This window comes from Terrapene carolina, unplaced genomic scaffold, assembly GCF_002925995.2.
Source record: "Terrapene carolina triunguis isolate 2854851 unplaced genomic scaffold, T_m_triunguis-2.0 Scaffold242, whole genome shotgun sequence".
Classification (NCBI taxonomy): Eukaryota; Metazoa; Chordata; order Testudines; family Emydidae; genus Terrapene; species Terrapene triunguis.
Window position 1 is genome coordinate 3,601,627 of NW_020664593.1, and position 14,198 is coordinate 3,615,824.

At 43.8% G+C, this 14,198-nt stretch overlaps 1 protein-coding gene across 1 annotated transcript in view; it reads left to right on the top strand.

The window, feature by feature from the left end:
- The window catches only part of RABL3 (RAB, member of RAS oncogene family like 3), a 30,253-nt gene extending 16,890 nt beyond the window's left edge, over nucleotides 1–13,363 (top strand). Inside the window, exons 4-8 of the mRNA XM_024202445.1 lie at nucleotides 952–1,066; nucleotides 2,609–2,759; nucleotides 4,987–5,058; nucleotides 9,157–9,195; nucleotides 13,008–13,363. Coding sequence (XP_024058213.1) covers nucleotides 952–1,066; nucleotides 2,609–2,759; nucleotides 4,987–5,058; nucleotides 9,157–9,195; nucleotides 13,008–13,073 — 443 coding nt within the window. The 3' untranslated portion in view covers nucleotides 13,074–13,363. The remainder of the gene's footprint in view (nucleotides 1–951; nucleotides 1,067–2,608; nucleotides 2,760–4,986; nucleotides 5,059–9,156; nucleotides 9,196–13,007) is intronic.
- Nucleotides 13,364–14,198: the final 835 nt, after the last annotated feature.

Sequence of the window (14,198 nt, forward strand, 5' to 3'; positions counted from 1 at the left end):
AGCCTAGGCTCATGCATGCCCAGTGTGGATGAAATCTTCAGGGAATTTAGCTACTAAAATTTAAGAAGTCTTTGTGGAGCATATGCAAACTATGGGGTTTTTTGGGTTTTTTTTCCAAAGGCTTATAGTATGGCCTGCTTTGGGCAGATTTTCACAAGAATGACAAAAGGCAAGTCCCTGCTCCAAAGCATGCTGGCACTAGTTTCTCAAAGAAAAGTTCACCAGATATTTTTTAACACGGGCAAAACAACATATTTTCCCTAGCCTTGTTCTTGGAAATTACTGAAATTGGTTGAACTATTCAAAATTTATTCTACATTCAGCCTGAGACAGACACCCAGCATGGAAAAATTCAGCCCAAATGGTTACAGTTTGGCAAAATTATAAGCAACTGAAAACAGGGTTTTATAAAGGAAACTGTCAGGTAATCTTAATAATGGGCAGGGCTACAAGCCTTGCCCCTAAAACAATTGCAACCTAATTCATTGTGAAGGAAGAGGATTTTTAGATACATTGTTAAAACTCTGTGGTTTTTGTTATGCCTTTTTAACTCAAATGCCTAAGAAAAAGACAAGACAAAAATTGGCGATCCTGATACTTTTAAAGTTAAAAAAAAACAACCAACGTTAAAACAAAAATGGGTGGAGGTTCTTTTAGCCCTACTTTATACACCATTAAGAAGCACACAAAAAAAGGGGGCACAAAACCAATCCTTCCACCCTCTTGCTTCAGGTCACATTTAACTATAACACATTTAACCATGTCTCCATAGTGACAAGTCAATTTAAAGTAGTACCAAACAGTTCCTCCTTGCTAATGTTTTCAGCCTGACTCCATGTGGGGCTCTCTCCTCTCTCAGTTCCAGAGCTTCTTGGTCTGTGAATCCTGTATAGGTGAGGTTAGGAGAATATTTTATGATTAAGGAATGTCTTGTCTTTACTCTCTATTTAGGCATAATATTAGTGCATGATTTAACCAACAAGAAGTCCTCCCAGAACTTGTGTCGATGGTCATTGGAAGCACTTAACCGAGATGTGGCTCCAACTGGCGTGCTGGTGACGAATGGGTGAGTGTACAACATGCACACAGCATCAGACACATGACTCCAGCTGTCATATTACTCTTCATCCCTTATGACTAGAGTCACTTGAAATCCACAGGAAGTTTGACCAAGTGCAGAGTTCTCAGGCGAGGTTGTACTTGGGAAGGCTGAGAAGAGCTATGGAACTGTGTAAGAGAAATGGTACTGCTGTTCCATCTCCAGAACCACTGCTGCTAGATCCTTGGGTTTTCTGGGAGTAGCCTGGGGTCAGGGGAGAATGTCTCTATATTTCTCCTTCCCTATCTGTTAAGGCTTATTTGGGAACAGGTACATTTCCTGCTACCTCAACGTCTTCCATGCCTGCTTTGTGGCATTCAGGGCCATCTAGCAGGAATCCTCATGAAAATGTGGCTGTTTCCATGTCCTACCTGGCTTTTTTTGTGTGAGGAGTAATGAAACTCACTAAATCTTGCAGATTTCTTTAGTAGGATTTTTCGGGGCCTTGCTAAAGAAATCTGTTCACAGAATATGTTTTCAGCAGTGCTGCACCATCTAACTGGGTATTCGTTGCTGTTTTCCCCTGTTCCTTGTTACAGGTATAAGGGGGAAGATTTTCAAACCCTGGAAAAATCTCACAGATGAGAGTGAGAGCAGTGGAATTGTGGGGGGGGGGGAGCAGACAGATACACAGCTGCTATTTTAAAAACACAGGGTGGAGGTGTGTCCTCCAAAATCCACATTCTATGTGGCTGCAAAGAAGAAGGCTCTCTCACTAGTTTACGTGGTGGGACAGAGAAAAGGCTTGTGAAGCCAGCTGAAACAAATTAATGGAGAGTTTTCAAACTATGGCAGAAGAGTTTTGAATTGGTCCTGAAATGAATGGGGAATCAGGGTAGTTCTCTAATGATGGGAGTGATATGGTATCATTCTTTTGTTTGTGTGAACATAAGAATGGCCATACTGGGTAAAACCAATGATCCATCTAGCCCTGCATTGCATCTTCCGATACCGTGGGCAGCAGCATTCTGCATCGCATCCACATTTATCCTCCCTTTTTTTCCTTTTGTCTCTGATTTGTAACATGGTCACATCAGCCTGCTAGCTACTTCTGCTTTTTCCTTTGCCAGACTGAAGCCCTGACCCAACCCAGCTGCTGGTTCCTTTCTTCTCCTCCTCTCCCTTTCAAACATGCAGTGTGACCCAACCAGCTTCTCAGCTACCATTTCCTTCCTGCTCTTCTCCAGCTCATGCATTGTGATCCAGCTCATCTCTTAGCTGCTGCTTCCCACCCTGTCCTGTTCAGACAAAAGCCCCAACCCATGTCTCAGGTGCTAATTACTAGTTCCATATCTGTTTCCACTCTAAATCTCCCAACAGGCAGTGTGAATCAACTGCAGAAACCCTCCCCGAAGCCCAGGACACAAAACACGCTTGGCCGTCAGAACACAGTATCCAAGAATCTCCCACCCACCTAGACTAGAAAGGGCAGGCAATGGTTCCCTTTTTCTGGCTTGACGGGCTGTCACACTCATCTAGGTTTGTATTATTCTGTTTTTCACTGCACAGGGACTATGACCGTGAACAGTTTGCTGATAACCAGATTCCACTGCTGGTGATAGGAACCAAATTGGACCAGATCCCAGAGACTAAGCGCAATGAAGTTTTGACTAGAACAGCTTTCCTGGCTGAGGATTTCAATGCAGAAGAGATTAATCTGGTTAGTATTTTTGCCAGAAGTTTGTTTTTCTTTAACTGTGCATGATGTTTTCCGGCAAAGAGAACTATGAGATCCCAATTACAGGAACTAGGCTACTGGTGATTGCCTGGTCAGTCACACTGAGGTCACTTTACAGTGTTGGTTAGTCATATCCTTTGCTAGCACCATGGAGAAATAGTAGCTGTCTTTCAGTTATAGAAAGGAGATGGGAGTGAGGAGTCAGCAGGATGGCCTAGAGGTTAGGGGATTGGGAGTGCTGTTCTCGGTTCTGCCACTGACTTTTCTTTTGAGCAAATACAGACTACACCCATTTATATCTATACCATTTCCTGGGCAAAATCGGTGGCTGGATGTATAATGGTTGGCTGAAGTTAAGTCTGGGGAATGCAGATATAGTATTGAAGTTTTCAGCCTGCTTCCCAGCTTTGGAGATTGGACTTCCCTCTTAATGATTTGAGATGAGTCTTTAGTTCAAGATTGAGACTCATCACTAGGACACTATGGGGACAGCTTCCTCTTCTGTATCTTTTGTGGGAACAGAGGGTTTCAGTCTCCAGGGCTGTAAAAGCAACACCTTTCCTTAGCACCTAGCTCACTTAATTTTCTTTTAAAGATTTTTTTTTTGTCAGCTCTTTTAATAGGCAAGTGTCAAATTCTAGTTCATGTTTACAAAGCTGATGCTTCAGGACTCTACAGGAAATTCTGGCTGATTTATTTCTTTGTGGGTTTCCCAACCCCATTAGTAGCTGATCAGTATCAAGAATCATTTGTCTTGTATTTAGCACTGAGGACTAGTTCTCTAACATGGAATAGAAAGCTGCTCTGATGTATTTGCTTCCATGTGCCTCTTTGGTTTTGAAGAGGATAACATCCAGAGTGACTTCCTTTGTCAGTAAACTTCATGGTGTGAGGCACTCCAATTGTACTGGTACAAACAGGGAATCTGGATTTCTGTCTCACCAGTCACATTGATGATTTCTGCATTTTAATGTGAGGAAAATCATTAGTTGGTCTGAGATTGATCTGTTCTCATTACCATTAAATTGTTCCTTCTGGAAGTTGCAGCCACTGCCAGGAAAAAGTCTTCCCCATAGACTTCCTCAACAAGAAGGCCTCCTTGTTTCTACTGATTACTGGGCACCCTCGATACTTTCATAATATTCTTACAATGCTGCTGCTGTTGTGAATTATCAGCTGATTGGTTCCTCAGCACAACATCCTAGGAGCTACCCTAACCACATCATTCTGCAGAGCTTGTAGACAAATGGTTCATGGCCTACTCAGGCCACTTCAGACTATGACATGAGCTGTGCCCACAACCACCCATTCAGTTGTGTGTATTTCAGCCTGCAAATGAACTTGAGCTGCCCTAAACCCTAGAACAAGGAGACCATGTTTTGTTACAGGAGTACATGCAGTCAAATGGGAAGTGGGTAACAGTAGTGCTCTGAGGCCTAGTATAGCAACTCAACATAAAGGGAGGGAGGAGAGACTAGAGTGCCAGGAGCTAGAGCTTGATGCCCCAGTGCTAGTGGTTGGGAACCACTGCTGTGGAGGGCACCTCTTGCTGTACTATTAACAGACCTCCGGTTTCTGTTCTCGTGCCTTTAAAACATGCTAGGCTGCTGCTTGTTATAAACCGCTTAGTTTAGATTTTGCATTTGAAGTGGGTCTTCTAAAGTTCCCTTTAACACACAGTTTTGGGAATGGGGTGAAGCTACCTCTTGTGAGTAGAACTCTATTTAAAAGACTGAAACTTTTGATTTGTAATCATTTCCCAATCAGTTTTGTCCTCTTCCATTTGGAAGTCACTGATATCTCCTCTTTTCCCCCTCTTTCCCCCATGTCCTTCCAAATGGCTTTGGAACAGAAGTCAGTATGGGTTTGCCATGTTTGCTTTAATGGTCATGTCTGCATGTTTCTGGGAAGAGGGCTTGTTGATTTCCTTGTATTCCCTCTGCTGGTTGACTAACTGCAGCAAAACCAAATATTTCAACTGTTGTAAATGGTTGAAAACCAAGCCACGTCTTATTAGGTTATCCGTTCTTAAAGTGACACCGATATGGCCTGTCATTGCATTCTATAGAAATCAAGCACCTTGAGAAAACATTTTGTTTAAGATGAAGAGTTGTGCTGAGTACCTGGTTATTTTCAGTAGCTTTCCTGCTCCTTAAAGAATGTTGCATAACATGGTTCCTAATTGTGAGTTGCCTTTTGTGTGTTCCAGGACTGCACCAATCCCCGCTATCTGGCTGCAGGCTCATCCAATGCTGTCAAGCTCAGCAGGTTTTTTGATAAGGTGATGCAAATTCAATTACATTTGTTGTATTTGTTTTATGTAATTAACCCTGTCTGTATACTGAGAGCTAACGGCATAGTTGGGCTCCTGCTCTCACTCGCCACTTCTTGAGAGCTGGGTTCAAATCCTGTGTGAAATTGCAAGTGAAAATGGCTTTGGGTGGTTCTCAGACTAATCTCCCTTAAATAATTATCTATTTATTTATTTATTACTATTTGTATTACAATAGCACTTTGGAGCCCTATCATGGACCAGGGCTAGGTGTTGTGCTAGGTGCTATACACACACATTACTCCTGGGGGAATTCTGCACCACTGCGCGATGCAGAATTTTGCAGAAATTTTTTTTTGCGCAGATTTTCCTTTCCCCCACAGAAATGGGCTGCTGTGCTGCTGGCCGCCACTAGGGGCTGCTGGACCTGGCAGAGCCCAGCTTGCGCATAGAAAACCCTGTGGGGGAAAGGGAGAGAGTAGAGAGTTCTTAGCAGCTGCAGTTCCTCGCATGCCCTAAGGGAAGGAGACGGCAGCGCAGAGGAAACTCCACACAAACCTGGGACTGAGCATCAGGCTGTTTCTCCTTCTGGATCCCTGGGCTCTGAGGGGGGGGGGTAGGTGTCTGGGCTGGGGCGGGCCATGGCTGGGCTCTGTGCGGGAGGGGTTGTGGGTGTCTGGCCCCCTGGCTGGGCTTTGGGGGGGAGGGAGCAGAGAAACAGGAAGTGGGTTGTCATAGGGGTTTCTGTAACTCTCTACTTTTTGGGAGAATTTTTGTGTGTGTCTGTATTGTTACAGACATACCTGGTGACGGTATTTTGAAATAAATTACCAAAATAATTGAAACTGGTGTGATTATATAGTGTTATTTTGACAAATAAAATTTGCAGAATTTTAAAATATTGTGTGTAGAATTTTTAATTTTTTGGCACAGAATTCCCCCAGGAGTAACATATAACAAACAGTCCCTGCCCTGAAAAGCTTTTCAGTCTAATACTGGTCTGCATTACAGACTTGCCAAAGAGTTTGTTAGTTTAATTTAACTAAGTCACGTTTTAGATGAGACTGAAGACTCTGACAGCAGAGGTTGTGTAAGTCATTATTGAGTTTTGTTGTCTGAGTTATATGGGGAGCCCAGAACATGAAAAAATTAAGCGGTGAATGGGAAATGTTCTGTCGGTCCCTACTGCACGATGCCTGACTCCTAGCTAGTTCTACCCCGCTAATCATCTCCGCTTCTTGAAATTCACCCATGGAAACAGAATGAGTGTGAGGGCTGGAGTCTGGATTTGATGTCTGATTCTGCCCTTTTGCTCCTTGAGCCAGGAGCACTGCAGAAGCAGCAAAAATTGGGGGAGTGGTAAATAACGAAGAAGGTAGGTCACTGATACATCATGATCTGGATGGCTTGGTAAGCTGGGTGCCAGCAAACACTATGCATTTTTAGAGGGCTAAATGTAAATATTTAGGAACAAAGAATACAGGCCACCTACGTTCCCTCTAATCTGCACAGTTGCACAGCAGGCTATCAAGGGCCGTGCAGGCGTGCAGCCACAAGGGCCTAGACTGGAGAGGGGAGAGGCGCCTCTCCCCCGGCCCCAGCCCTGGAGCTGCCGCAACCAGGGAGAGGCGCCTCTCCCCTGGCCCAGCACTGGGGCAGCCTGCATCCCAAACCCCTCATCTCCAGCCTCACCCCAGAGCGCACACCCCCAGCCAGAGCTCTGACACACACCCCCCCCCCGGCACCCTAACCCTCTGTCCTACCTCTGAGGCCCCTCCCACACCCCAAACCCTTCATCCCCGGCCCCACCTCAGAGCCTGCAGCCAGAGCCCTCACCCCCCCTGTAACCCAACCCTCTGCCCCAGCCCTGAGCCCCCTCCCACACTCTGAACCCCTCGACCCCACCTCTGCCACACATCACCTCCATATTGGTGCACGTAAAATTTATTCCGCACGTGGATGTAAAAAATTAGAAGGAACATTGCGGGCCATAATTACAGGAGGGGAACTCTGTTCTGAGAAGCAGTGACTCTGAAAAAGATTTGGGGTCATGGTGGATAAAGAGCTGAACACGAGCTCCGAGTGCAATGCTGTGGCCAAATCCTTGGGTGCATAAGCAGGAATCTCAAGATTGAGTAGAGAGATTATTTTATCTCTGAATTTTGCTCTGGTGCAACCACTGCTGGAATACTGTGTCCTGTTTTGGTGTCCACAATCAAAGAAGGATGGAGAGAGTTCAGAGAGATATGAGAATGATTAAAGGATTAGAAAATATGTCTTACAGTAATAGACTCAAGGAGCTTGATTTACTTAGCTTAACAAATAAAAGGTTAAGGGGTGACTTGATTACAGTCTATAAGTACCTACATGGGGAGCAAATATTTAATAATGGGCTCTTCAGTCTAGCAGAGAAAGGGATAACAATCCACTGGCTGGAAGTTGCAGGTAGGCACATTCAGACAGGAAATAAAGTGTAAATATAACAGTAAGGCTAATTAACCATTGGAACAACTTACCAAGGGTCATGGTAGATTTTCCATTGCTGACAATTTTTAAATCAAAATGGGATGTTTTTCTAAAAGATCTGCTCTAGGAAGTATTTGTAGGGGAAGTTCTATGGCATGTGCTGTACAGGAGCTCAGACTAGATGATAATATTGGTTCTTTATGGCCTTGAAATCTATGTCTACATGTAGCCTGTGAAGTGGAAAAAGGGAGCAACTGATGTTGCTCTGAAATAACCCTCCAGCTGATTCAAAAGCGATAATTGCTTACTGTGAAAGGACTCTTGTCCAGCTCTCAGCTACAAGGATGGAGGCTTTGATGCTGGATGCCCAGGGTGTTGTACAGGCAGTTCTCAACTTTATGACGTCCGATTTACGACCAACGGCACTTATAAGGTTTCTGAATTGACATCCTGATTCGACTTACGACGTTGGTTTCGACTTTATGATGCTTGGTCCTGCAATGGAGTGGATTGTGGTTCCAACTTATGACGCAATTGTCAGGAGCCAATTGTGTCACAAGTCTGAGGATTGCCTGTGTATCAGGGCAATATAGGGGACCTCCGTCAAGGACGTAGAAACACTCTTCCTCTTAGAAGAGAGAGTGATGAATAAAAGGGATAAGTGTCTGTAACTCCTTTTTTAAACCAGTCAGATTGGGGTAAAACCTAGCATCCTATACCATGTGTACACGTGGTTTGCCGTCACTGAAACTCCTCTCACTTCTGGGTGAGACTTTGCCCCAGCTTGCTGGCTCATGACTTTTTGGATTTCACAGCCTCCTCTTCAGCCTCCTGTGACTTTTCCCCAGCCTTAATGTTCATCTCTGTCTTTTTCCTCATTCATTTACTTCGCAATTGATGTCTTGAGATTTGATTACTTCTGGGATTGTAATTCTGTAATCTCTAGGTGGGGAAGGGGGATTGAGTAGCTATTCTTCAGTGTTGGAGATTTCCTGAGAATAGTTCTGTGTGAAACATTGTCCATGGTATCTGCTTAGAACAATGAAACTGGACTAAAATTTAAAGTGTTGTAGTGCACTAGCAAATATCCATTGTCCCTGTGCAGGTTGGTGGGTGTGCAGTGCCCTTTGCTAGCACTGAAGTGAGTGCTAAATATAGATGCCCAACACTGCTATTCCTGGTTAAAACAAACCTGGGGGAATAAAACGTAGTGCTTTATTTCCCACCCATCTTCCCCAGAGAAAAAACGTCAGGGTAAATCTGGAAATAGCCAAATTGGAAGTGGGAATGCTTTGGTCAAGCCACTTAGTGCTCCCTGGGGAGGGGATGGAGATGGCAATGGGGAGCCAGGGGATCACCTTTCTCGTACAAACACCAGAATTTGGCCAGGATTTTTTTTTTTTTTTTTTGGGAGGGGGCGGGGATAGGGATTTGCAGTAGAGCAATATGAGCTGCTCCTTCTTGCCCCTTGTAGTGAGGGTACTGCTTCCACAGCATCCTCCAGCACAGGCAGTCTGGAGTCAGGATTTGTCATTTGAGAATGGAGTATCCCAACTGTTGATGTCTTTAAAGTGTTAATTGCATTATGATGGTATGTACATGCCACACCTGCTAAATTCTTTCTCTCATTGCATCCCCCAGGTCATAGAGAAGAGATACTTGTCACGAGACGGTAATCAGGTCTGTGGATTTTTCCCTGTGGATTTTTTTTTTTTTTTTTGGTACAATGCTACCTGTGGGTTTTGTTGGCTGACAAGGCCCTGACCTTAAAATGTGGGCTCCTGGTTGCCCAGACATAGGAGATTGTGGTTCAAATGCTAGTGATGATCTGTAGTTGGATGCATGGGAAAGATAGTGCCAGTTTTTACAAGCTTCACCCACAATCTGGATGTTTTGGCTATAAAATGATAAGCAGTGAAATAACTAACAATATTGACATTTAAATTGCCACCACTGGGAATCAGATGAAATTGAGATGAAAGAGGGCTCAGTTAGCAACTCTCTCAGAGCTGTTGTTTCAGGCTGTTTTCTGCAGAAACACATGGCACCATTTTGAATCACAATCGAAAAGTTTTCTTCACAACCAGGGCTAACAATGTACATTTTTTAATGATAATTTCTGCTGCAGCTGGTGGAACTAATAGAGAAGTGCCAGGATGGTACCAGCTTAGTTGGACCCTGAACTCTTAACTAATTAATAAAAAAAAAAGTTTTGGAAGCACTAAGTAGAATCTGGGACCTGGACTCTCCCACCTAGGACAAGTCACTTCATCCTTCTAAGCCTCACAGTGTTTCCATCTGTAAAATGAGGGGGGATAATAATACCTTGCTCTTATGTAGCACTTTCTATCAGTTGATTACAAAGCAGGGTAGTATCATTATCCCCATTTTACAGCTGGGGAGACTGAAGCACCTATGAGAGTGACTTGTCACCTAGTAGACTAGTGGCTGAGCTGGGAATACAACCCAGGACTGACCTACCTCAGAGAAGTGTAGCATAGGCGCTGAATTTCTGATCTCCCTGGCTCCACCCAGGCCTTGCCCCCACTCCACCCCTTCCCGCAATGCTCCACCTCTGCCCTGCTTCTTCCGGCCCTGCCTCTTCCCCACCCAGTTCCGCCCTCTCCCACGAGCGCGCTGCGCCCTCACTCACCCCCCCCCCATCCTCCCAGCGCCTCCTGATGCTGCAAAACAGCTGATCCGTGGCAGGCGGTAGGTGCTGGGAGGGAGGGGGCGGCGTTGATCGGTGGGGCCTGCCAGCGGGCAGGAGGCGCTGGGGGGTGGGGGGAGCTGATAGGGGGGCTGCCGGTGGGTGCTGACAACCCACCATATTTTTCCCGTGGGTGCTTCAGCCCCGGAGCACCCATGGAGTTGGCGCCTATGAAGTATACTGAGGTTTAATTCATTCACGTTCGTGAAATGGTTGCATATTATAGTAACAAATGTCATGGAAAAACGTGTATATTAAAAAACTGTACAGTGCTTTCTTCCTTTTAGGGAGGGAGAAAAAGTGAAAATGAAAGCTGGAAGTGTATTATTTCAATTTTTCATGAGAATTTTTTATCTGAATTTTTTAAACCAAATCTGTTTTCTCCTATTTCATCCTGGAAGGCTTTTTTCCTCTGGTAAAGGAGAATCTCTGTTCCATGATGATAATAGCTTAATGCAGGAGCCTGTTTTTGTTTGTTTTTTGTTTTAAAGTCATGATGCAAGATTACATTATTGTGTATGACAGGTTTTAGTGGCTAACCAAGGATTAACTTTCTTTTCTTTATGGCCAAGGGCCAAAGATTACAGCCCACTGCCAACTACTCTGATCTGCTCCCTTGTTGACAGTGCAGAAGCTTAAACAAGTCAACATACATATTGTAGAGAAAACAAACCCAACAAGGACTTAGGAGCTTCAGTACACCCCCAAGTGTTATGTTTGAAATGATCTGCTTCTTGTACATATAATAAATGGGCTTCATAGTATTCTGCAGTGGGATCTGTTCTTCCCACTCATGCTTTGAGGAATTTACATGGTAAAACTCTCCTAAGCATGGATGGAAGAATAGACCCTAAACATATGTTGTGGGGGTTTTTAAATCATGCCTCAGCATATGCATCTTGCCTTTAGCTTGCAGCCATAGCATCAGTCAGATCTCAGAATGTGGTCAGACCAACCCGGCGTTGGTGGGGAAACCTCCACAGAACACAGAGGATGCTCTAGGAAATGTGCTGTTGATTCTGGTTGCTGCATTCTGCCTTCCGAGTCGATAGTGGACTAACACCCGAGTGTAGTGCTGGGATGCTGTGCTATCTTTTAGTTGAGATATAATAACCACAAGTGAGGTAGACCTCAGTTTTAAGGAGCCCGTAGCACTTTTGACAAAAGTTTTATTTGTAGCCCTGGAGTGCTTCTACATTTGAACTCTAATAATTTTGCCTCTATGGCTTCCCATTGTAATTCTAATTGGATATGCTATTCTTAACTGTTGTATAGAGTTGCCTAGTTTCACTCCAGAGATGACTGCATTTTAGTGATGGGCAAAGTGATCCCTATGCATCCACTTTGTCTATCACTGTAAGTTTGTGAAGCACTTTGAGTTGAAAGGCCCTAAGTCTTGTACTTCTCCGGTGAATTGACATTTCTGCTAAAATCTGTGGCTTTCTCAGGGCTTGCCTACACTTGAATGGTTCAGTGGCACAGCTGGACTGTTACAGCTGTGTGGCAGTAGCACTTCAGTGAAGATGCTACCTATGTCGACAGGAGTTAGGTTCTTCCATTGGCATAGGCAGTCCATCTCCCCAGGAAGCAGTAGCTAGGTCAATGGGACAATTCTCCTGTCAGCTTAGCACTGTCTACACTAGGAGTAAGGTCGCTTTAACTGTGTTGCTCAGGGGTGTGGATTTTTCACACCCCGAGCAACATAATTATACTGACCTAATTCCCTAGTGTAAACCAGGCTACAATCTACCATTGTAGGGTATAACTCCAGTAGGCTGTTTTATTGTGAAGTCTAAATTAGCTTGTCCCCCACCCCATGTTTTCAGATGTACTGCTTTTGACCAGTTCTGATATTTTTCTTGATTGGGCACCACCGTATATTTTGATGCTGCTTTTATACAGTAGGTTGATTGTCCGGGGTTGTTGTGACAGAGCAGTGAGAAAGGCTGCATGTCCTGTTGGGTGAGCACCTCAACTCTGCCCATGTGTAGACGGAGGGATGAGCTGACTCCTAAACCATAATCTCGTGGACAGCTACATGAGATGCTGCCACGAGGACAGCTACGTAGTACAGGATTAAAGAACCATGGACCTCTTTCTGTTGTGGGATTGTGTGTGTTGGTAAGCACTCTGCAGTGTAAATCTGTTTGAAATCCCATTAAGCAAGGAAGCTTGTGGTGGTTTTGAATAGACTTTCTTTGTAAGCACTGATTCTCACAGTGTAAGCACTAGCTGCACAAGCACTTTCTGCACATATACAGCAGAAAAATGAGTGCTGATACCTTACTACAGCTTTTTTCATTCTGATGGATTTCGCAGAGCTTCACAACTTGATAAAGGCTGTTACGTCAATTACTGCAAAACTGCAGCCAACTCTGGGGTAGAACACAGCAGCTGTTTAGTACAGCACAGTAATGGTGCACAACAGTTTAGAAAAGGAAACAAAGACTCCTGAATACAATTGAAATTGCAGAAGGATTTAGCGAGGAACAGTGTAATAAACCAAGTTGGAATTTGGCTAGGACAATAGTGCTCACACTGCAAGTCTTACATAAAGCCCCAGAAGATCTATAAGGCAAGTGGTCAGGACCTCACTTTTACATTTCATTCAAAAGATGGTACATCTTAGGAGCATGCTGAAGCACTAGGTCTGTCCTGACTCAGAAGGAAGCGTGGGATGGGAAGGAGGTAATGTTGTCAACTTGGGTAACATGCATGTTAATGTGGCCTGGAAGGAATTCTTGCTGATTCTGACATGGTGACTTATCTTCCATATCTACAGATTCCTGGCTTTTCTGATAGAAAAAGATTTGGAGGTGGTACATTGAAGAGCCTTCATTATGACTGAACACTGCTCACTGTCCAGAGACTGAATGGAAGATGAGTTCTCTCCGTTTGCAGCAACATTCCTATCCCTGTTGGACTCTTAAAGGCAACGATCCTCATGCCAGGCTTTGGCCAACAGGACTCTGGAAGCTACCAGTGCTGATGAAGGCACAAGGAAGAATCCCCCAAATCTGTTTTGGGGTCCAAACTCTCTCCGAGGCTTAGGAACCTTGTGGAAATACTGGATCTTTTTGAATTGGTGCAATAAATTCTGTGTTTCCCACGCTGCTGTGGGAAACATTCTCATTCACAGCATGCATGTGTAACTTCCCCCCCCATCTTGGAACATTTATGAACACTCTTCAGTGAATTATACTAATTTTACCACTAGCAGAAAGGGAACACTGAACAGGCGTCTCATTTACACTAACATAAAGCAAAACAAGCAAGCAAAATATTAGATTGTATAAGAAATAGGATGGAAAACAGTAGAAAGCCATCATATAAATCAGTGGTATAGCCTCAACTGGAACTCTCAGTTCTGCGTCACCGCATCTCAAAAGGGGCATAACAGAAATAGAGATTGTTCAGAGACAGGTTCTGAAAATTATTAGAAGCCTGAAAAAAAAATTCCCCATGAAGAGAGAATGGTATTTATATTGCTGTTTAGTTTGGTATTTGTAGTTTAGAGAGTACAGAGAAAGTAGATCAGGTACTCCTATTTATTTTTTTCTCATAATACCAGAACAAGGGGACATTTAATTACATTAAAAGGCAAGAAACTTAAAATTCATGAAGGGAAGTATATTTTTTACAATGTGCATGTGGAACTCAATCTGACAATCTATATTTGAGACCATAAGCTTAGTGGATAAGACCAAAATATAAATCATAAAAACATCCACAGTTAGAATAGAGTGGGTAGAAAATTATGCTTAAGGGTTGGACCTAACCATGAAGTTTTGGGGGTTAGAAAATTCTCATATGGGAAAGTAATTCCTCTGAAGCATCTGTCATTAGCCATTGCTGAAGATAAGACACTAGACAAAATGAACCACTGGTCTGACCAATTACAGCAGGTTCTGTACTCTTAAATATAATGTTTTCTTGTATTGGGAGAAAAGAAAAAGTGTTTGAGGTAATTAAA